The sequence below is a fragment of the Podarcis gaigeae genome, assembly GCF_964106915.1.
Source record: "Podarcis gaigeae genome assembly, chromosome: 2".
Lineage (NCBI taxonomy): Eukaryota > Metazoa > Chordata > Lepidosauria > Squamata > Lacertidae > Podarcis > Podarcis gaigeae.
In genome coordinates, this window is record NC_139679.1 from 32,162,016 (window position 1) to 32,184,405 (window position 22,390).

Sequence of the window (22,390 nt, forward strand, 5' to 3'; positions counted from 1 at the left end):
GGTGAGGAGGGGAGGAAGAGCAGACAAATGAGAAGGATAGAAGTAACCCACTAACATCCTTGTCTTAGAATAATGTTAGTGTGATTCTGCTTACTGTTTCCTGTTTCGATACATTCCCCTGTATATGCTTTGGTAGGGGGTGTAGAGGACAGCACTGTCTCTGGGAGTTGAGTAGGACTCCCATTGGGGCTGACATATAGGGCAAGGGGGTTCCTTCAAGCTAGGGTTTCCCGTTCTTGCAGACCAAAGCTCTCTTCAGACTGAGCTCAGATGCATTTGACCCACAGGTGGGGTAGAACTGCACTCTTACTTGCAACCCAGACAACAGCATTGGATGAAAGCAAAGCAGGCCGTTTCATAAAATATATAAAATAAATACAATTCACACTAAAAGCATGTTTTGAGAATTTTGCACCAGTCTTTGCTAGTTTTCCTCTTCTCCATCCCGCTCCGCCTTCCCTTTTTTCCTTTTGCACCATGCCTTTTTAGACCGTAATCCGGATGGCAGGCAGGGACTGTGTTGCTTTTATTGATTTGTAAGTCACTCTGGGAACATTTCCAGCCGAAGAATGGGTTACAAATGTTTTGAATGAATTGTTAAAAAATGTTTTTCTTTTTGATAACTTCAGGTGTTGGAGCCCTTATTGCTTGGTCTTCTGGGAAGAGAGTAAGTGGTAGGGGTTAGAGCGGTCAGGGTTTGTGCTGATGGGTGATTCTCTGGATAAATCATTGCTCATTGGGGAGTTCTGCCTCCCCACCTGCAATACCCCTCCAGCTGATTGGAAGTCGTTTACTCAGGTATTTTGCTTGGACTAAGCCCAGAGTGCCTTTGCTTATTAGTGTTTCTCTGTACTTATGGAGGCACATAAATAGACACACACCCCAGCCCCTCCTTCATAACATCTTCTTCTAATTACGAGCCCCACTGTTTATCTATAGCACTGACTTAGCTGGAGTTGGGACTCAGGTCAATTGACCAGTCAGATACCAGTCAATTGACTGCCTATTATTTGACTGTGGTCAAACGATCTATGAAATAAAGAAGGCCCATGTGAATGTGGCAGTCAGCTGCTTTATTGCATCTTGATAGCAATAGCAGGAACAAGGGTCGCTTACACACTTTCTCCTCCCAATTAATCCAAAAAGCCCAGCCTTTTCCGTTGACAAAACCAACTGCTGGCATCTTTGAACAGGGACATACAGAGTTCAGGAGGAAACGTGGAGCCAATAATGCAGAAAGAAGGCATGGGCCAGTGGAGGGTGTGTGTGGAGAACACAATGGCATTTGTAGCATTTCACCTCTGTTTTTGCCTGTTTACAAGGCCGCAATCCATCTTGCCATCCATCTTGCTAATGCAACCTTTTATGAGAAACCTGTTTCTGTAACCAAAGAGCCAAGGTTTGGATGGCTCCGCTGGAGTCATTGCAGGGGCATGGGCCTAGAATTGCCAACTCAACAGGATATGACATAGGAGAGCCAGCTGCACTTGTGGCAGACTACATGGGCTGTGATTCAAAATGCCTGCGCACCAAAGAGGACCATGGAGATGCTGGATAGCGTTCTGCGGGGTGCACTCAGCTTGTTTACTCCTTGGTCTCTTGGATTTCATGCAGACCAGTTGTCCTCCCTAGAATGTCGCCTGCACTTCCCCCTCTCATGTAGTCATTCAACAATCAGCCTTATCATCTAGTCTGGTGGGGGAGGAGCAAGGTGGAGCCACTGGTTTCAGTCAGTAGAGCATGAAACTCTTATTCTCAGGGTTGTGGGTTTGAACCCCACATGGGGCAAAAGGGATTCCTTCATTGCAGGGGTTGGACTGGATAATCCTTGTGGTCCTTGCCAACCTCACAATTTTATGAAAACATTGTGTGGGACTCTACATTTCAGTCTCCAGGCAAAGAGGCATTTCTTCCCCAAAAGATAGGTGCTCTGGGGGCGAGCACTTTTCCATTCACAAAAGGAAGGGCAGACCTCTGGGAGGGGAGTGAATTCTGCACATATCTAGGGGTTCCCAGCCTTAGGTGCTGGGTTCTTTTGGAAACAAGATTATGACGAGTACCCAGGAGTAAGGTCCACCAACACACCTACTGTACTTGCTGTTGGAAAGAGGGGCCCTCTGTGAGATCTTCTGCTTTCTTTTTCTTAAGCTTCTGAGAGAGCACAGTAGTTTTGGAAATTAGTATATTTCTTTCCACCCCAGTTAGTGCCATTCTTTTAATGCATTACGTAATTACTTAGTTGAATGCTGAATTTCAGCTTTAAGCCTCCCAGAGCTCCTGCTCTGGGCCCACCTGCCCTGCCTGCTGGAAGGGGGGAGGCACTGCCTCTTTAAGAGCTGCCTCCTTTGTATGCTGCGGCTGCAGTATCTTGGCTTTGGGCTCCTGCCCTCGTGTCCAACTGCAAAGCAATGAAAAGGCACTTCCCTTGTTCTGGCTTTTCTGTTCCAGCAGCCACACAATGGAGCCTTGTTGTGTCAGGAACTCTGATCTCTTTGAAATAGCCCTCAAAGCTAGAGCCCGGCTCCCTACCCCGGCTACAGGTCTGTGCTCCCTGTTGAGGACAGGGACCCTGCTGCTCTCCACACACCCTCCATAAGGCAAGGGAGCACCACCACGTTCTGCCCCTGACTGCCTGGGTAGACGTTCCCCACTGGGCAACTGCAGAGGTATGGCCAGGATGGTAGAACCTGCCTTCTGTTCCTCTGTTGACCTCTGGGCTTGGTCCTGCCTCTCCCCATCTCAAAGCAGCTGAATCAGCAATGCTCCCAGCAGGGTCAAACAGAGACACTCCCCCTGCCCGCAGAGACTAGAATGTGATGCCTGGAGCATTGCTTGAATTCCTCCAGCGGTATTTGGGAAATGTCTGTCTCATGCTGCGAGCTGCAGATGTGAGAATCCACTGTATGTTATACCGCACAGATGCAGGACAGAGTTCTGGGGTGCATCATTACCTTCATGTGCTGTGTCCTGCCTCTCTTTCTGGGGTTCTCAATAGGAGTCGTGCCTTTTTCCTAGGAAGCCACAGCCAACGTGGCCTTCTTAAGTGCTTCTATTTTTGTTTGGGCTCACACATGAGAAAGGAGGAGCTGGCCTGTGGTCTGAGGCCTGCAGCTTCAAGTCACCTTTGTGCAGTGCTCTGCATGTATCCTAGCACTGTTTCGGAGGGGTCGTTTGGACAGTGGCAAAAACAGAGATGTAGCCTTGAATGACCGCAGTGGGTTTAGTGGGACACCTCTTGGAAGTATGGCATTGCTGTGTATGTATGATCGCAAATTTTGCCCCCGTTGCCTGATGCTTGTGGCAGCACACCTGCATCCTTAATTCACTCTGGAGGATCAAGATTGCCTTAGATCCTTCCTTATGGTGATGATTGTGGTGCTTAATAGGAGAAGCCTTGGGAAGAATTCAACATAGCATTCAGTGATGTATGCATCAGTGGAACAAGGTCCACTGCTGCAATGGGACTTTTCCACCCATTCCTCCCCAAACCTGTTCATGTGTTGTGTGCAGAGGAGAGGGGAGGAAGTCCTATAGGAGAAGATCTTGTTTCACACATGCAACAATTTAATCTTGCCTTTCATGTCATTGGCAATAAACAGCCCGGTTTGGGGAGCTTAGCTTTCCAAAAATGTTGGCTTAAGCATCGATTCCTGAATCTTGAGACTGGGTTGTAGGTTGGCAAGATTCAATGTGAGAGACATCTGTGCCTTTTTTAAAATGGCTACCTAGAAGGAAGACTTTCTGGTTTGCACATAATGCTAAGCCATGGTTTGCTTAACAAACCACATGTTAACCAGAGGTTGCCCCACAGAGAATCAAACTAACCATGGCTTGTTACTCTATGGTCAGTTTTGTTTTCCAGCTGTTCTTGCCTCCTTTCTTTGTAGCTTCATCAGTGTCTAGGGTGGACTGGCCAAGCAAACTGCAGTTAAGGAAGGGTGCTGGGTTCACATGTAACACCAAGCCATATTTAAAATAAACCAGACTTCATAAGCCAATGACAAACCATGGCTTTCCATGTTTCAGAATGTTGCTTCTATCTTGTGAGTCCTGCAGTTGCCTTGACCTTCACGGTGACCTTTATTTTTGTATGTTTCTGTGGCTTTCCCTTCCCAGAAATAATGTCTTCCTCTCTGTTGTTCAAAGGAGGATCTAATTGTGTTCAATGGAGCTTTGACAGCTAGTGATCGAACACAGGTCTCTCTAACCTAATATGCAGAAGTCAGTGCAGCAATTCTGTGCTTGGTGATTTTGGAGTGGAGTGGGAAAGAAATGATTTGTGGGAAGTTGATGCTACTCACTATTGAAGCAAAGTAGTTTCTGGCTTGTCTGACTGCTATGCCTGTTACCAAAAGGATCCATCTCGATCTAGCATTCTGTGTCCAACACTATCCAGGCAGAAGCTTCTGGGAAATGCACAAGCAAGGCATCATGTAATATGCATAGCTTGTTTGCTCCCAGAAACCAACAGATACACTGTATTTAACAATGGTGGCCCCATTGGCTTGTCATAGCAAATATTGGTTTGCTGTTCCAGTCTCATATATTGGACTATTTCTCCCCTCCGAAAAACCAGCACCACCATCAACCCATATCGGCAAGTGGTCATCACACATAATGTGCTGATGAATGCCATATAGTGGAATCAACAGTGGAATGAAAAAAAATGTGTACGCTGGGTCATATGTTGCATACCCCAAGGGTTTATTGCATATTCTGGTTACAGCAAGCAGTTCTGGGTGAAATTGTGACTGCTGCATCAGTCTCCCTGGCCTGCCAGGAGCACATCATATCCTGGTTGAGATCCACCCATTGTAAGCAACTCTCTCTTTGTTTCTTTACCCTGGCAGTGCCCAGCGACCTGACCCCTGAGGAGCGTCAAGAACTCGAGAACATCCGCCGACGCAAGCAGGAGCTGCTGGCAGATATACAGGTATGTGGGGGATAGGGGTGTGGGGTGCAGGAGGGCATGCTGAAGGCCCCAGGTTCAGTCTCTGGCATCTGCAGGCAGGGCTGCAAAATTCCCTGCCGGTCAGTATAGACAGTATTGGGATTTGATGGACCAGTGGTTTTGACTGGGTCTAACGCGGCTTCTTAAGATGTGATCAAGTAATTGCTGGATTAATGGGGTTTGTTTGTATGGCACAAGACTGACACAGTACTTCCCACCAGGTCCCATTCCAAGGAAGGGTTGGTGGCTGTTTTGTAGCTTCCAGACTTTGTGCCTCTGTGTGTCCTGGCTTTCCCTCCTTCACCTCCTCTCATTTGGGGCTTAACTGTTTTCAGTGCCGTGACTTCGCCCTGGAAAATGTGACACACACACACAAAAAATAGAATGCCTTTGAGCACATGTAGACTTGCTTTACCTTGATCCTGAGTAGCCACAGTGGAAACTCTCCCCCCCCCCACTCCCCAACACACACACACACCTTGGGTTAGCAGCAAGTGGTTCTTTGTGGACACGAAACCTTTGGCATTTCTTTCTTTGGATATTAAGTGCATGGCTATTCCTGCTCCTGTTCCCCCAGAGGATTCTGTGCACAGCAGCCCTGAGGCTCTGCACAGCAGGTGTCTTGGGCAAACGTCACTGCAGATCAGCAGCCAGGCACAGTTCTGGCCACCCCAGCAGAGGTTGGGGGGTGAGAAATGGCTGGGGGTGGGGTCTGATTACCCAGTGCAGCTTCCATGTCGAAGGATCAAGTTGGTGGGGAGGGGCATCTCCACCCGCCTCTAGCCTTGACCTGTCAGGTTGATGTACCTTATGGACATGACAAGCTAGAAGGTGGGTTATGGATATAGGATTCTCTGTCAACCAGCCCCACCTCCCAGTCAACTTGTCCCATCTTTCCCATATAAGGAAAGATGCTGCAACTAGCCAATATTGGTGCAGACCTTTAAGAGGATGGAGGTGCGCCTTCCAAAGTGATGCCGGGAGAACATCCCCTTCCCTGCGTCCCACTCCTTCCGTGCCCTCAGAGGCAGTAAGTCTCACCCTCCCCTTGGCTCTGACATGGGCTGCCTGTTCCTGTGACCAACTTGCTCACGGGTGCTGGGCTTGGCAGGGCTGCTCATCAGTCCTATCAGCAATAAATAAGGCAGTAGGAGAGGCTAATCATTGCCATATGCTGGACACTTCCTAATGAGATTAGCCCAGTAATTGTGTTAGCCCCAGGGGCTCGCTCTTCTTCCTTCCTTCCTAGAGCTCAGCATGCTGATGCCTCCCACAGATTGGCATCCATAGCCCAGCCTGCCTCTGAACCAAGACAGGCAGGCTTCTCTCTGGTCTTCATTTCCCAGGGCAGTGGGTGCCTGCAGCTGGCTTCAGCTATATCTGATGAGTCTCTGAAGAAGGGAACAGGGTTTCCCCTTACGCAGGAAGGGAGAGGTTCTGTTGTTGAACCCTGCTTCCTGAGTCTCCTTAAGCCTCTACCTTGCAGGCTCCTGGATTTTTGTGGAGAAGTCAACTTGGCAAGTCTTTCCTCTGCTCTCTATGCATTACTTCTCCCTCTGCCCAACCCAACTGATCCTCAAACCTAGATTAATGAGCATGGGGAAAGGCATAAGAGGACAGAAAAAAGCTGGAGTAATAATTCCAAGGTGTTCTTTTTTTAAAAAAAAAGTCCCCCCCAAGAGCCCCACTTGATGGTGTGCTCATTCCCCTGCCTTTCTTCTCCTCTGCAGCGTCTGAAAGATGAGATAGCAGAGGTCACTAATGAAATCGAGAACCTGGGCTCTACAGAAGAGAGGTGAGTAGTGCTTCTGCTGGAGAAATGAGGAAGGTGATATTTTGGGGGCTTTCTCAGAATAGAAATAGGGAGAAATAAAGTAAGCAGAAACCTGCACAGCAGAGCTGGCATGAATTCTAACATAAATGGATATTCAGGGTCAAATCGGCCCACTGAAAACAGAAGACAACCCCTTCTACCAGGAGCAATACTTGAACGTCAGTCCAGATAACGTTGCACATTTCATGCTGTGGATGAAACAATATCTAAAGGCAAACAAGAGTTTAAACTTGAAGAATAACCCCAAAGACTTATCGGAGACCCATTCAGATGCCCAGTAAAAATAGATTTCCCTATTTTGCTGACTTCAGTTGTCTGAGGAATGGGATTCCCTTGGTCTGGATTCCATCACACTTGTGTTGAGAATTGACATTTTAATCCTAGCTCTGTTCGTGTAGAGCAGATTTGCTTACATTTGAGGCCTATATGCTGAGCCTCTAGCCTGTCAAAAAAAAAGATCATACTAATCTATTGAGAAGAATGGGGTGACAGTGGTGTGTGTGTGTGTGTGTGTGTGTGTGTGTGTGTGTTCTGGCTGGCTGGCTGGCTGTAATGTTCAGTCTCTTTAAGTAACCATGTGGAACGAAAAGCTCCCAGGCTGTTTTGCCTTGAATATCATCAGGGATCTCTGGCCTGGTCTGTTCCGCTAAAGGCTCTAGGTTTTGTCTTGCCCAGAGTCGTCCCTCCCACCCCCCCAAAAAACCCTTTTCTAGGACTGGTCTTGCTTCCCCATCTGGCAGCAGGTTCCCTGTCTCAGGCAGTTAACTCTGAACTGAGGCAGATGGAGTCACCAACAGATTAGGCGGCCCAAATTGTCAATGGAAACTGACATGTGACGTCTCTTTCAATCACTCAGTGTGGCTTCCTTTGCCCATCCCTGGGGACGCCAGGCCCTTGTCATGTAGGGCATCCCAGGAGGCTTCCTCCTCCTCTTCCACAGTATATGGTCTCAAGATCAGTCTGCTGGTATGCCAGTTCCCTGCTGTAGTCTCCATTTTAGTGCTGGGAAGACATCCAAGTTCCACCAAAACTTAGCTGGAGTGGCGAGAGGTCTTCATTATTTCGTGGGGTAGAGAATGTATTTCCTTGTGTTTAGAAACTTAGGCTTGCCGCTAGTAGGGGAGGGGTTTGTGCATGTGCGATGCACCCTGTCAGGTAGGGGAATGGAAAGTGCCTCATTGCCTAGCCTGCCTATGACTAAGATGTAGGCAGGTGGAGCATTGATGAAGTGGCACAGCCCCATGCTGCTCCTTGGTGGGGGTGTCTCTAACCCAAATCTTTTGCGCCTTCTAGGAAAACCATGCAGAGGAACAAGCAGGTGGCAATGGGCAGGAAGAAGTTCAACATGGACCCTAAGAAGGTAATCAACACTTCCTTACTATGGAGCTGGCAACAGGTGTTGTCCAGGGACCACCACAAGGTCCCTCATTGCAGGCAAACTGGCTACTGACTTGTGGACTTGGCATGGTGTTGGGATACTCAGGTCTCAGGGTGACTGATCCTGGCTAATGGTTAGAAATGCCCAAACAGACACATGTGCTCCTAAGGAAGGTGGAGCTAGTTGCGGGCCAGTAAGCCACTGGTGCAAATCTCACATCAGCCACGAAACCCATTAAATGGTCTTAGGCAAGCCACTATTTTTTTTAACCACAGGCTCCCTCACCTGCAAATACAGCCTGCCTTTAGAGCTATTGTAGGCACTAGTAAGAAGGTTTGCATGAGACACAGCTTGACCATTTCAAATCTACTATCTGCATTCTGTGCATTATTGGAGGTGTTTTGGGTTCCTGTACCTGTGTGTCCTGTGCAGGGGGAAATGCAGAGAGACACCCTCTTCTTTCTGTGCTTGCAGGGAATCCAGTTCCTGATAGAGAACGACCTCTTGAAGAACACCCGTGATGATATTGCCCAGTTCCTCTACAAAGGGGAAGGGCTCAACAAGACAGCCATTGGCGACTACTTGGGTGAAAGGTAATGGGAGAAGGGAGCTCTGGGGCTTGGTCTTCCTTTATAGCCACTACCATAATGGACTTTGGTTCCTATCTCTCATGGGCATTCAAGAAATGGGAAAAGAACTTGGGATCCCAAGAGATCTCTTGCCAGTGCTCCATTGTTTCGAGTTTCCCATGTGGACTGGCTGAACCGGAGTTCATAGTCAGGACCTTGTTATTATCCTTGGCTAATTGGAGGGTTTCTGTGCCCTGAGCCAAGCTTTGCTTACCAAGTTGTGGGGGACAGCTGAGGAATGTCAACTGAAATTGTGAATATTTAAACTGTGTGGGACTTCAGGATCGTTCTCGCTGCAGCTGGCCAGTACTGGGTACTTCAGCACTGCATAACACCTAAAGCCTTGAAATAACTTGCCTGTGCTCTGAAGCTTCTTGGGAGACTTCTGGTAACTTATTAAGAATAGACACCAGGCCATCTTAAAGGCCCAGAACTGACAGATTGAAAACTGAATACTTTGCATTCATGCAGAACGTCCAGTTCCTGGCATCTCCAGGTATAATGATCCAGGATTGGGTAGCAATTAAAATGATGGGGATTGGGTAGCAAGTCACGACAGAGAACCTTCTCTACATGTATTTCCCTGGAGAAAGATTGCCTGTCAGAATAGACCAGGGGTTCCCAAACTCTGGTGCATAGACCACCAGAGGTCCACTAACATCATCCAGGTGTGTCTGTGGATTTGTAGTTAAAGATGGGAGGTGGCAACTCCATGGCATCAAACATTCATAATTGATTTTTAATTGCATTTTTAGTGCTTCCTCTATTCCTTACATTGTGTTTCGATTTTAATTCTGTGGACACAATAAAATAAAATATATAAGAAATGAAAGGAGTAATAAAATACAATTAAAAACCATACTGTGTCTAGCATGGCACATTGCAACAGCCAGAAAAATCATTAAACGGTCTGCCCAGACCATCCAGTAGTCCATGCTGGGGTGGGGAAATGTGGGAACCACTGGAACAGACAATATTGGACTAGATGGCGAGAGAGTCCCACCTGGGATAAGGCAGCTTCCAGGCCAGGCCAAGAGGAGAGCCCAGTTCTTGGCAGCAGCAGTGGTTTGGCAGCTGTATGGGAATGGTGAGTTTGGTTGCTCTCACATGTTCCCCTATTCTTTTGCCTCTTCACAGAGATGATTTCAATATCCAGGTGTTGCACTCATTCGTGGAGCTGCATGAGTTTACAGACCTCAACCTTGTCCAGGCACTGCGGTGAGTGGCAGCAGGATGTTTGTGAGTGAATCAGAGGTGTGTCCTTTTTCTCTTTTCCTGCACGGAAAAGGCAAGAAGAGGACATGTGTGGGCTTTGGGGCTCCCTAGGAAAGAGCAGTGGTTTGCAGTCCATGCACACAGAGGGAAATATGTGACTTGGAAGTCTCTGGCACATCACACAGCCCTTCTACCAAGGAATGTTACTTCTCTGTCAGCTTTGCTCACAGTCCTACTCAGCTTAGCTGACTATGTGCTCGTTTTCCCCGCAGGCAGTTCCTTTGGAGCTTCCGGTTGCCGGGCGAAGCACAAAAGATTGATCGGATGATGGAAGCCTTTGCACAACGGTACTGTCAATGCAATCCGGGTGTCTTCCAGTCAACAGGTACGCACGAATTGACATGCTGAACTCTGCAGGCAGCAAGGGTTTGGGACGCAGTTTTTCCTGGAGCATCCTCAGAGAGTTCACAGTTGGGTGCCTTCTGGCTCCCACTGCCAGATTTTCAGGCTTTGTTGCTTGGGAGTGGAGAAGGGCTGGCCATTGGGCCGGACAAAGTTCTGCCCCATAGTTAAAAGTGTGGATTTTGTTCCCACAAGATGGAGAAATGGCCACCAACTTGGGATGGCTTGGAAAGACCCAGTTCATGGGTATAAGGCTATCAGTGGCTACTAGCCATGTTCTCTTTCCACTGTCAGAGGCAGAATGCCTCTGAAAAGTAGTTCCTGGGAATCACAAGTGGGGAGAGGGCTTTTGAGCTTGTGTTTTGCTTGTGGGCATTCTGCAGGCATTTGGTTGGCTACTCTGAGAACAGGATGCTGGACTAGATGGGCCTTTGGTCTGATCCAGCAGGGCTCCCTGCCGAGCCACCCACCCACCCCAAGATAGCAAACAACCCAACACAGAGCATGCATCCTGGGACTTGGTGACACTTCCTAGGCTACCCAATTGTCTGAGTTTGTGCCTTGGTAATGGATGGAGCCCAAAGGGCAGCCCATTCTGTGCTTGATCCATCCTTCACACCTTTCTCCACCCCAGATACCTGTTATGTGCTCTCGTTTGCCATCATCATGCTCAACACCAGTCTTCATAATCCCAACGTTAAGGACAAGCCGTCAGTGGAGCGCTTCATTGCCATGAATCGTGGCATCAATGATGGCGGGGACCTGCCCGAGGAGCTACTTAGGGTGAGCTTTGTGGGAAAGGAGTGGAAGAAGTGTTTGTAAATCACAGGACTGCGATAAGGGACATGGGGGTGGCAGGTCATCGAAATATTGGAAGCTTCCTTTGTACCTGGTCGTATTTGTCCATCTAACCCACTATTGTCCTGTTGCGTCTTATCTGGTTGACAGAGACTCTCTCCTGGGCCTCAGGCAGAGATCTTTCACATTGCCTGCTACCCGTTACTTTTTTGCATGTTAGATGTGGAGGATTTCACTCGGCACCTTCTGCATGCAAACGCTGGTCCCTTCCCAGGTTGGCTATTCCTCCTGGGAAGCAGGAGTTGGACTTGCACAGGCCCCCAATGCGTTTCTCTTCCTCCTACCAGAATCTGTACGAGAGCATTAAAAACGAGCCCTTCAAAATTCCCGAGGATGATGGCAATGACCTGACACACACTTTCTTCAACCCAGACCGTGAAGGCTGGCTTCTGAAGCTCGGTGAGTGCATCTGCGCAAGGTGCAAGGCCTCAGCCATGCGGAGCAGTGCGGCTGTCGCCATGGCATAGGCTGCAGGGAGCAGGGAGCTCGTCTGCAGTCTGGTGACTTCTTCGGTTTGTTTGTTTTTTGCATGGGGCTCGGTGGCCAGCACAACACATACCCATTGCCGAACTCAGGATGCTTTCCTAATCATCCATGCTTCAGCAGGATGCTGAGCAAGGGCAGTCTTGGTTGCAGTGCTCAGCATCCCCTAATGGCTCTCTTAACTTGGGCACAGCCGTCTGTTTTGGTGATTTGGTGGGTTGGGGTGCTTATGACAGTGAGGAAGACACATTGGTTTCATGGGCCCCAGGAACAGCAGATAAACTTGGGCTTTCTCTCCCTGGCTCCAATATTCCTAACCACAGTGGACTAAGCATTAGCCCAAGACTTGTCTGTGGTTCTATGCTTCTCACCTGACATTGGAGGCTAGTCTCTGGCATCACCTCCCACATCCCCGCTGTGTGCGCACCGGCAGTGCATGCATGGCACCTGCAAGGCATCCACCAGCCCACCAGCCTTTCCCTGCGCAGCCCTTGATCATCTTTCTCCTGCTCACTCAGAATGTTTCAGTTGTCTTGCCAGGTTATGGCTGGAGCAGCTCCCTGGCTGGTTTGTTTCTCCGATTTCTCTCCCCACCACCTTTAGGGCTGTTTAAATCTCTTGGAATCTGCAAATCAAATTTGAAAGCACAAATCCTCTGAATATTCAAATTTGCAATCACTGAATCTTTAATGAAATATGGCTAATGGAATTATTCATCTATGTTTGAATGTGTAACCATCCTCTTTTTGCTTGGAGCATTTTATGAAATAAAATGGAAACAGCTGCTTTTGATTCCAAGGGATTGAGGGAGGATGCACACACTCGAGATATTCCTGGGGAATGATGTCTGAGCTGAGACTCAGTGCTGAGTCTGAACAACACACCTTTTACACACCTTTCTTTTCCTTTCAACTAAAGCCATGCAACAAAATGACAAAGGATTGATAGATATTGTTATTTAGAACACACGTTTTAATTATTTTAAAATAAGAGGTAGCATTGCATGGCAGTGGAGACAGCAATGAGGCTTGCTCACAAAGCAGACTTAAGGACAGGCTGCTAGGTGCACCATTACGGACATGGATATAACTTGAGAATATTTTACAGTTTACCATTTTAGACCTGCATGTAAGCAGCAAATATATGGTTGCTTGAAAACACAGTTGTATATTACAGTTGTGATTGTAGCAAAACATAATTTTTTGTGAAGTTTCCATTCTTTGTTAGCTATGTTTAGAAAAGATACGTGATCCTGAAGTTCAGCCAGAAGAGGAGGCCTAAGAGATAGTTTCATTTCGGACTGGGAAGGATGTTTTCTGGCAAAAACTCCACAATTTTCTTCCCTACAGCCATAACTTCTTCCTTAACTCCAGATCCACCCAATGGATAAACAAATGAAGACACAGAAAAGACACAGGACAAACACAGGATAACATACACCATAGCTGGCTTATAGTTAAATAAGCCTTGATTGAAACTCATGATCAAATCCTCTTTTCTATTTGTTTCAAACTCCAGCCCGCTTATGTCTCAGTTCAGGAAGCATTCACCAGATCTATGTTGGTGTGTGTATCTGTGTCAGGTGCAAAGGTGGGGTGGGTGGGTTTGTTTGTTTTTAACGCCGGATTTTAAAAATTGTGACTAAAAAACTGCAGGTACTAATGCAAAGAGTGCAGACAATGAGAACTCAGTTCAGCATGGCCTTTTCCAACTTTGGGAATTTCTCCTGTGGCTAGCTTTCTCAGAGGCAGTAGAAAGAACTGGCCTGAATCCTTTTCTTCGCAGATAGGTGAGCTTTTCTGCCTGAACGGGGATGTTTGAATTGGGAATTCTAGGCTGCAGCTATATCCAAAGTTAGGCCCCCTGGTTCCCAATACTACCTGTCCCTGTCCCCCATTACATGGGAAGGAAGTCCCCTTGATCCCTGCGGGACCACGTTGCTGACTTTATCACAAAATGCTAAATCTGCTGAGTTAGGAGCAATCACTCAGACAGCATCCTGTGGTTTTACCCTTCCACTGAATGCCCAGGAATTGGTAGAGCTTTATTCTGGGATACAGTGCCGCAGGGTGGCGGCAGAAAACAAAGACATGCCTAAAATCCTTGGAGAGTGAGATTAATTTGGCCCGTGAATGCGCCAAACTGCATTGGTAATCACCAGACGCGATTCCTCGTGTGTACACGATTTTGGGGGCAGGGGCCTTGGCTGTCTTCCAGCTGAATCCCAGCAGCAAATTGCTGATTGCTTCCGCCTGCGAATGATGCATGCCACCCCCACATGGAGGAGTCTGGGCTGCAGGCCACTTTAACAGCTGTCACCAGCCCTGGCACTAAAATTGCTAATTCTGTGACCAGGGAGCCGTTCCTGTGGCAAGCAAATTCCTGACGCTACCAGGATTTTATAAGCTAGCAACAAGGACGAACCTATTTTTTTTTGCCAGGAGTTCCTGGGGCTTTTGTGTCCTTGGCTTTGGCACCCTGATGATCTCGAGGTGGGCACTCTCCTTCTTGGTATTCTAGCGGAGAGGGAGACCTGCACCACAACAGGAGAAACGTGGGCCTGGTTTTGGGAAAAACCCTTCTGCCAACCCTCTTTTCCCTAATGCTCAACACCTTTCATTAGCTTGGGCAGCGCCCCCTGCTAGCAGCAACTGGGGTGTGCGCCAAGGGCAGATTTGATAAAGTCCTTTGTTTTTTAATTTTCTTTTCTCCCTCATTTTGTATGTTTCCATGATTTTGGCACTGCCTTTCCCTGCCCTCCAAACTCCAGGAGGTACGTACCCCCATATCCCCTCGCTAGCTTTGCCGGGGCCAGGGGTGTGCTGCCATGCTTCTTTATTTTTCTGTTCTTTCGTTCTTTTAAATTGCTGGTGATTATTACTAGTCTTATCGCTGCTATTGCCACCGTTGCTAACTGGCTGCACAGTCCATGGGGAACTGGGGGACAGGTGGGATGGTGAGTGGGATTGGGGGGGGGGGGTGACGGGAAGGCGGAGTTTCCATGTCCTGTTTGGCCCATCCCTCCAAAAATTGCCCCAAACAAGCTTCACAACATGGCCAGGTCTGAGCCTGGCAGTATCTCTCTCCCCAGCTTTGTCAGTACCCTGGATTTTTAGGAGTCAGAATCACATTGTAGGATGCAGCGGTGAAGAACCAGCCTTTTGTCTGCCCCAAAAAGGCAGGGGGCAGGGAGGTCACTATGCCCCTCAAGAAGCGGCAGCTTCTCACGGCATGGACATTGCTGTCCAGTATGGCGCCTTTGCTTGAAAATGGCAGCGTGGCCACATCTCTCTGGGAACTGACACTGTGAATCCGGCCTGAGAAGGTGCATAGCCACTGAGCCTGGCTTGCTATTGCCAAGAAACTCTGCATTCGCTGCTTAAGACTGGCTGCTTCCTGCTCCAGAAGGCCCAGCAGTGCAGCTACAGCGAGTGCACAGCTGCCTTCATGAAACCATCCAGGCATTGGCGATGCCTTATTACCAGCCCTGCAGCAAGCAGCTGGCAAACCGCGGTTCCTTATCCCAGCAGGCATAGCTGTTCATGGTGGTGGGGTGTCCACACATGGCTGCGCTGGTGCTACCTGCACTTACTGCACTTGCCCCATTATATTACTGCAGGTCACATGGCAAGCCCCACCCCATGCCTCCCAACATACCCACAGAACTTTCTATGCCCCGCTGAAAGCTCTTCCCCTTGGGTTTCCCCCCTTCCCATTAAGCTGGAAAAGGGCAAAGCTAGTATTAAGAGAAAGCCACATTCCTTTCATGGAGACAATATCTCAATACATTTCTGTTAAAGATTTCTCAACCTCTCTTCATTTAAAATAATTTCCAAACCAAGAGATAAAGTTTAGAACTGCAAAAGCCTGGTTATTAACGTAGGACATTTGTCCTGAAGGGCCCTAAGAATTCGCAGGCAGCAGAAAGAAGGGGAGGCCTCTTGTAACAAGGACTAATGAAGTATTAATTGTGCTAAGCTGATGCATGTTGGCAGCCGCATGGCATTGGAGTCCCAGTTGGTGGAGGGAAGAGGCCCAGAGAGCTAGGGAGGCGCTGGCAGCAGTGAGCTGTTAAGATCTTGATTGGGTAACGCGTCATGGTTCTTACCAGTCCATTTATAACACTGTAAATCCTTTCCAATCCTTATCCCGCCTAACTCTGCAACAACCCTGTGGAGTAGGTCACTGCTTCCATTTTTAAGGGTAGGGAGGTGGAGGTGGAGACAGGGCCTTGGCCACCCAATGGTTCCATGGCTGATGAGTCTTTTGTGCCATCCTCTGGAGAACATTGACTCACGCCATCATAAACGAAGGGAGAATGTTAATTTGTTTAATGTGATAGAATCACAGACTCGTAGAGTTGGAAGGGATCGCTAGGGTCATCCAGTCTAACCCCCTGCAATGCAGGAATGTTTTGCTCAGACCCACTACTCTGAGATTAAGAGTCTCTTCCTCTATCCCAGATGTATTAGCCTAAATTGGGGTTAGCTTTTTAAAGAGTTCCTTGGCAACCAGAATAACTTAAAACAAAGAATCAGCAGAAATTCTTGTGGCTTCATTCTCTGGAAGTCTCCAGACCACTAAAATATATATCCAAAGTATATATTGTATATTCCTGGCTTCTAAATTTAATGCCATGTCATGGCGGAGGAGGAAAAGCTGCATAATGAATGGGCAGGGTCTATTCCCTCAGCTTCTTAAAACTGACGGCAAATTGGAAAACCTCTCAAACAACATTGCTTCATGAACATTTGGTAGCCGGCTTAAAAGATTTCAAAACTTTGTGGACTTGGCTTATAGCAGATGGGACACACTCACTGAACAGCAACCATGGCTAGAAACCACTGGTTAATATCCTGGTCTCATGAGCTTATTTATACTCGTCCTGAGGGGAAAATACTTTGGGTAATTCTAGCTGGTTATCTCTTATTAGCAGCTTCGCTTGGGGGCTCCTTAACAGGGTGTGTGGGGTAATGACACCGCCCCCCCCCCCCGCTTTGTTCACAAGGCTGTTGTACCTCAAAGCTGTTCTAGCATGAAAACAACTTTGTGAGTGAAATTCCAACTTGGGTTTTTGCCTCAGACCCTTAACACAACCTGTTTGGAACTTGCACACACTAAAAAGCATCTTTTGTCTGGTGCTCCCTAGAGATGTTTCACTGTGTACTCTTCCAATAGGATGGTAGCAACCCTTCCTAACACCAGGTCAAACCATTGGTCCATACAGTCCAGTATTGTTTACACTAAAGGTGGGGAATTTCTAGCACATGAGCTAATCTCGGCCCACAAGGCCTTTCCCCACAAATCCTGGTCAGCTGAAGAGCGGAGTCTAAATCTTTCTGCTGGGAACAGGTGTGTATAGTCAAGGCAAGCAGAAAGTAGTGTTTTGCAAGCAAAGGCAGAGTGCTGGTGAAGTCCCCCTCCACTAGCTTTCCTTGCAAAACACACCTTTCTTTCTAGTGAGTGGATCCTCCTTTCAAGGGAGGGGAGTGGAAGCTGCTTCCATTTGCACTTTTCAGCCTTAAGACTGTGCTAAAGCACTTGCCTCTGAAAGTCTCCCCATCTTCTTATTGTAAACCCCCGACATAGGGTTTGAAGGGGAGTGACATGAAAGCTTGCAAAGCCATGCCTGTCTGCCATGTGACATTGTGTGATGGGTGGATCAGTAGCCCGGTCCACCTGTCAAACTTGTCCCATGAGGCCAATCTCATGGGCCTCTGTTTCCTCACCCTGGTCTACTCTTGACCGGCAGCAGTTCTCCAGTGTTTGGGGCTGAGAAGGGCCTTAAGATTCCTGGTATTCCTCGTAAAAGGCATGTGCCCCACCACCAGAGAGTGAGGATCCCTGCGGTGGCTCTTCTGAGAAGGTTGGCAGTGGGCCACCCCATGATGCCAGGGGCTCCCAACAGGTGGGGTTTTCTGTGTTCCCTGGGGACTGTGGCAGGCACTATCTGGAGCAGTTGGCTTGTTTTGTCTTTTTTCCCCCTTTTCTTTCCCTTCTTGTGTTGCTGAATGAGGTCTCATTGTTGTATGTGCTGGTCTGTGGCTGTCAGGGCCTCCTTAGGAGGGGTCTCTAGTGTTCTGCACCTTTTAAATCTTGTTGACTCATCTCCACTACCATGGGCTTGAGAGAGCAGCCAATGCTGACAGAAAATACCCAAAGTTGTTGCCTTCTCCACCACTGAGATCTTTCCATCTTTGCCTCCCTGTCCTGTATTCCCCACCTCTCTTGGACGTGCTGTTGTTTGCAGCCTCTGACTGGGGAGGCCAAGCGAGGAGGGCCTGCAGCTACAGCATTCTGTCGTTTTCACAAGTGAGGTGCAAGGTGGCTTTTGCTGGAGGTGGTCCTGGGGGTCTCTTGGTGTTCAAAACGACCCCCGCTGTATTGACTGGCGGTCGCAAGGTCTCTGACCCTGTACTTGGGATCTGAGCTGTTTGGTATGGATTCTTTTTATTATCATTATTTTGGTGATTGCTTCTGCAAAAACTTTTCCCAAGACCCTGGATTTGGATCCTGGACACTTGAGTTTCAGTGTCAATTTGGGGAGGGCCACTGGAGTCTCCTTTGTTTACTGATGGGATGGTGGGTGGGGGCATCTTTCTGAATGGGTTCCAGTTCTAAGCCAATCCCCCTCCCTCCCTCTCACCTCACCCTGACTAAAAATCACCAGAGCGGGATTCCATTGAACTTTTATTTTGAGATGGGCTTATACAGAAAAGACTTTCAGGTCATGTTTGTATTTCAGGCCCCGCCCCACACCCCGCCTTTTGGGTGGAGCTTTGGAGGCCCAACTTAAAAGCCACACTGGGGCAGGAAAGGGAATAGCTGATTCCTGTAGTTTCAATACTCATCCCTTTTTAATCCTGAAGCTGTTGTTAAGCTCTGCTTCTTGCCTGGAACTGTATGTACCCGGGCAGGCAAGTCTCAGGGACAAGAACCCATAGCTGAGAAAGACTGTGTAGCCATGGGTTGTCTGTTGGTGTGTCTTTCTTTTTAAATTAGTTGGAGCTGGCTATGAGGCAGGATGCCTGGGTAGCCTCAGGGCAAACCAAATCCCATGGAGCTCAGACTCTGACTAAGCTATGAGCTTTGTCCATAAAGAGCCTAAGTAGGTAGATCCCAGCACTAGCAGGACACTGATGCCTCTTCCTTCCCCAGCATGTCGGCAGATCCATGTCTGCTCCATTGTATATGCAGCAGGGCACTTCTCTTGATGACCACCACCTCTGCCTTCCGCCTGCCCCCTTCAGCTGCTATGCTCACCATGTAGCCACTGGCTGCTGCTGCTGCTGCTGCTGCTGTGGTGTGCGGCTGGCTCTGCTTGCACTGCTGATGCCACTCGCTCTCTTACACCGCCTACTTGTGTCTGTAGGCTCTTAGCTCTGCCTTTGCCTTAGCTGCTCTTGTGCCCAGCACCCTCCTTTCGGCCTGGGCATGCATTGTCAAGCTTGCTTCTTCTCTGCGCAGGTGGCCGGGTGAAGACGTGGAAACGGCGCTGGTTCATCTTGACGGACAACTGCCTTTACTACTTTGAGTACACCACGGTGAGTGGCACAGGGTGCTCTCGTAAGTGTCCATGGACATGATCTCATGACGGGATTGCTAATGTGCAGTTTTGAAAGATGGACTATGGTATGTAGTCTTAGGCTCGTGTAAGAGTCCAGGACATGGGTTATCTGGAGTCGACTGCATAGCTGAGCTCTTACTGACTGGTGTGGGAAGGGTGTAGAGCAGGCTTCCTCAACCTCGGCCTTCCAGATGTTTTGAGACTACTATTCCCATCATCCCTCACCACTGGTCCTGCTAGCTAGGGATCATGGGAGTTGTAGGCCAAAAGCATCTGTAGGGCCAAGGTTGAGGAAGCCTGGTGTAGAGGTACTGCAGACTTGGCTTTAATTATTTCATATAGACACACATACCACCTTTTCCCCCTGACAAGAATTCAAGGTGGCTTACACATTACAATAAGAACAGCTAAAAACATAGGAAGAAAAACTCTTAATTATTAAAAAGCAGTTAGTTTTAAAACTATAAAGGTTTGTTTAACTATCTAAACTAACTATATATTATTAGAAAGGTACAGATAATTATGTTGAAAAAAGCATGGCACCGGCCCTTTGATTAAAAGCAAGTCAGTTGCCCAAAGCCTGTTGTAACAAGAAAGCCTTCAGCTGCTGGCGGAAGGACAGCAAGGAAGGAGCCAGTCAAACTTCTCTAGGGAAGGAGTTCCAGAGTCCGAGAGCAGCAACCACAAGGTCCTATCCCACATCCCAAAGGTGCCTGTGAGGGTGGCAGGACTGAGAGAAGGGCCTCCCCCAAAGATCTCAGATCCTGGGCAGGTTTGTATGAGGGATTGTGGTCTTTCAGATAGCTAGGACCTAAACTGTATTGCGCTTTATAGGTTATATTAACCAGCACTCTGAATTGTGCCTAGAAACAGACTGGTAGCCAGTAGAGCTGTTGTAACAAGGGGCTCTCTATAACCAGTCTACAATCTGGCTGCAGCTCTTTGAGTCAGATGAAGTTTCTGGACACTTTTCAAAGGTAGCCCCATGTAGAGTGTGTTATAGTAATTGAAACGGGATTTAACTGAGGCATGTGCCACTGTGCCAAATCAGATATCTCAAGGGTATATATTGGGTGCAGCGCAATCTGTTGTGGACCCATGAAAGCAAATGCCCTAATAAAACAGTTAAGTCGGTCAGATGCCATGGTTGTGTTTGCAACAGTAGGCTACTCCTTTCAAATGAGCATTAAGAGGAATCTGTCTGAGAGCAGTGTTCTTCCTGTTCAATGTTGGGATGGAAGAACCTGTAATATTTTGTCAGAATGAACCAGCCTGGATGTGTCTGAATTAACAAATGGTTGTCTTGCAGGACAAGGAGCCACGAGGCATCATTCCCTTGGAGAATCTGAGTATCCGTGAGGTTGAAGATTCCAAGAAGCCTGTGAGTAAATGCCAGTGCTGGAGAGTAGGAAGTGCTCTCCACTTCCTACCTGGGGGGAGCCTAGGCTGCGGATACTGTGTGCATGTAAAAAGAAAGAAAAGGATGATACCAAGAAAAACTGAATTATGCAAATCATTAACTAAGCTTGCCTACTTTTGTAGAGTCGATTCTGATTCTGCCATGGGGGAAGAGGCAAAGCTATGCAAGGACACCCAGCTGGCTACAGAAAAATCCTGCGCAGGGATAAGCCAGGCTTTTGAAACTTGACTCATCTTTTCTGCCCTAAGAGCAAAATGCTTGATGTGTTTAAGTGGATGTTGATGTTTGCAAGGTGATGTTAAACCTGCACACAGAGTACTATTTTCTGTGCTTTTGCAGTGCAGGATATGCACTGTCTTTTGGAGGTCTCCAAGGTGTTGAAGCACCCTGTAGCATCTGAGCTGTTAGTGACTACACTTGGATAATGCTATCAGAGCTTAAATAGCCAAGATAGGAAAAAGCCCCATTCCTGTTCACAGCTAGTTCGCTCCTTCCTCTGCTTTGTGATAAATCCAACCAAAAAGTCTTCACCCATAGTTTCCTTGTTTGGATGAAATGGGGAAACTGTGGTTAATCAGTGATATTTCTAGTTTGCTTTCTTGAGGAGCAATGGGGCTGCATGTGTGGGTAAAAGGCTTATTCATAATTACGTCTGATCCTCAGACAGCTTTCCAGTGATTTTTATCAAGTCGTTCTGGTGATAACTGCAGTGGGCCAGGAATGCTGGCTCGGCTAGTGGAATTGTAGGCCCTTGGTGAGAGTTGCCTTCCCAGAGTGTTGTATTGCTGCCAGGAAGTCATACCAGAGAACTGGTTACTTGCTGTCGAAAATCCTGTAATTCCTGCTCTTGAAGGATGTCTGGGAAATCCCTGAAATATGCAGAAATTTTGAGCTGGTGTTGGCCACAAATCCTGTTTATCCTTCTCTTCTTGCAGAACTGCTTTGAGCTGTATATCCCTGACAACAAAGACCAGGTGATCAAGGCTTGCAAGACTGAGGCAGACGGGCGTGTGGTGGAAGGGAATCACACTGTGTATCGCATCTCTGCACCCACCCCAGAGGAGAAGGAAGAGTGGATGAAATGCATCAAGTGAGGAGGGGCAGGAATGATGTGAAGGGATCTGGGTAGTTTGCTTGAGCAATGTGTCATTCATTCATTCGTTCGTTCATTCATTCATTTGCATGTTGCGTTTCTGCACTAACACAAATGCTCAAAGTGGCTTACGACACAGAAAAAAGGGTGCATTTCAAACAAATACTACAAAACAATTTCATAACAAACCCCAAAAACCCCACATTTCAGTGCTATAAATATAACAAAGATTACTTAAAAATGTAGCATCCAATAGCCAAAATTAACAAGGGAGCTTCAGTTTCAGGCTTAGCCCTATAAATATGCCTCCCATGAAGTAGCTCACAGTCCCTCTCCTGCAGCAGCTTCTTATACGGCTTACATGGGCAAAGGTGGAGTAGCTGTAAACACCCCTCCCATGAAAAGAATTATTTCTCATTCCTCCAGATTTCCTCACTGTGAGGGAGGTGGGGGCGCAAATCTGTGGTTAGGTGGGCATCTGGAATTTTGGGGAGGAGATGTAGCATCTGAGAATGGGGCCTCTCTATAGCTCCCTGGTTGAGATTTGCCAGTGGGTTGTG

General features: G+C 47.8%; 2 protein-coding genes across 5 annotated transcripts in view; one reads left to right on the forward strand and one right to left on the reverse strand.

The window, feature by feature from the left end:
• The window catches only part of LOC310839179 (autocrine proliferation repressor protein A-like), a 223,622-nt gene that overhangs the window by 89,371 nt on the left and 111,861 nt on the right, over positions 1–22,390 (reverse strand). The gene's annotated exons all lie outside the window — the stretch shown is intronic.
• The window catches only part of CYTH1 (cytohesin 1), a 60,206-nt gene that overhangs the window by 35,723 nt on the left and 2,093 nt on the right, over positions 1–22,390 (forward strand). For all 4 annotated transcript variants that reach the window (XM_083727625.1, XM_083727624.1, XM_083727623.1 and 1 more), the window contains exons 2-12: positions 4,851–4,933; positions 6,682–6,746; positions 8,079–8,145; positions 8,638–8,756; positions 9,930–10,010; positions 10,280–10,392; positions 11,044–11,192; positions 11,555–11,666; positions 19,218–19,294; positions 20,627–20,698; positions 21,673–21,827. In XM_083727625.1, coding sequence (XP_083583751.1) covers positions 4,851–4,933; positions 6,682–6,746; positions 8,079–8,145; positions 8,638–8,756; positions 9,930–10,010; positions 10,280–10,392; positions 11,044–11,192; positions 11,555–11,666; positions 19,218–19,294; positions 20,627–20,698; positions 21,673–21,827 — 1,093 coding nt within the window. The remainder of the gene's footprint in view (positions 1–4,850; positions 4,934–6,681; positions 6,747–8,078; positions 8,146–8,637; positions 8,757–9,929; positions 10,011–10,279; positions 10,393–11,043; positions 11,193–11,554; positions 11,667–19,217; positions 19,295–20,626; positions 20,699–21,672; positions 21,828–22,390) is intronic.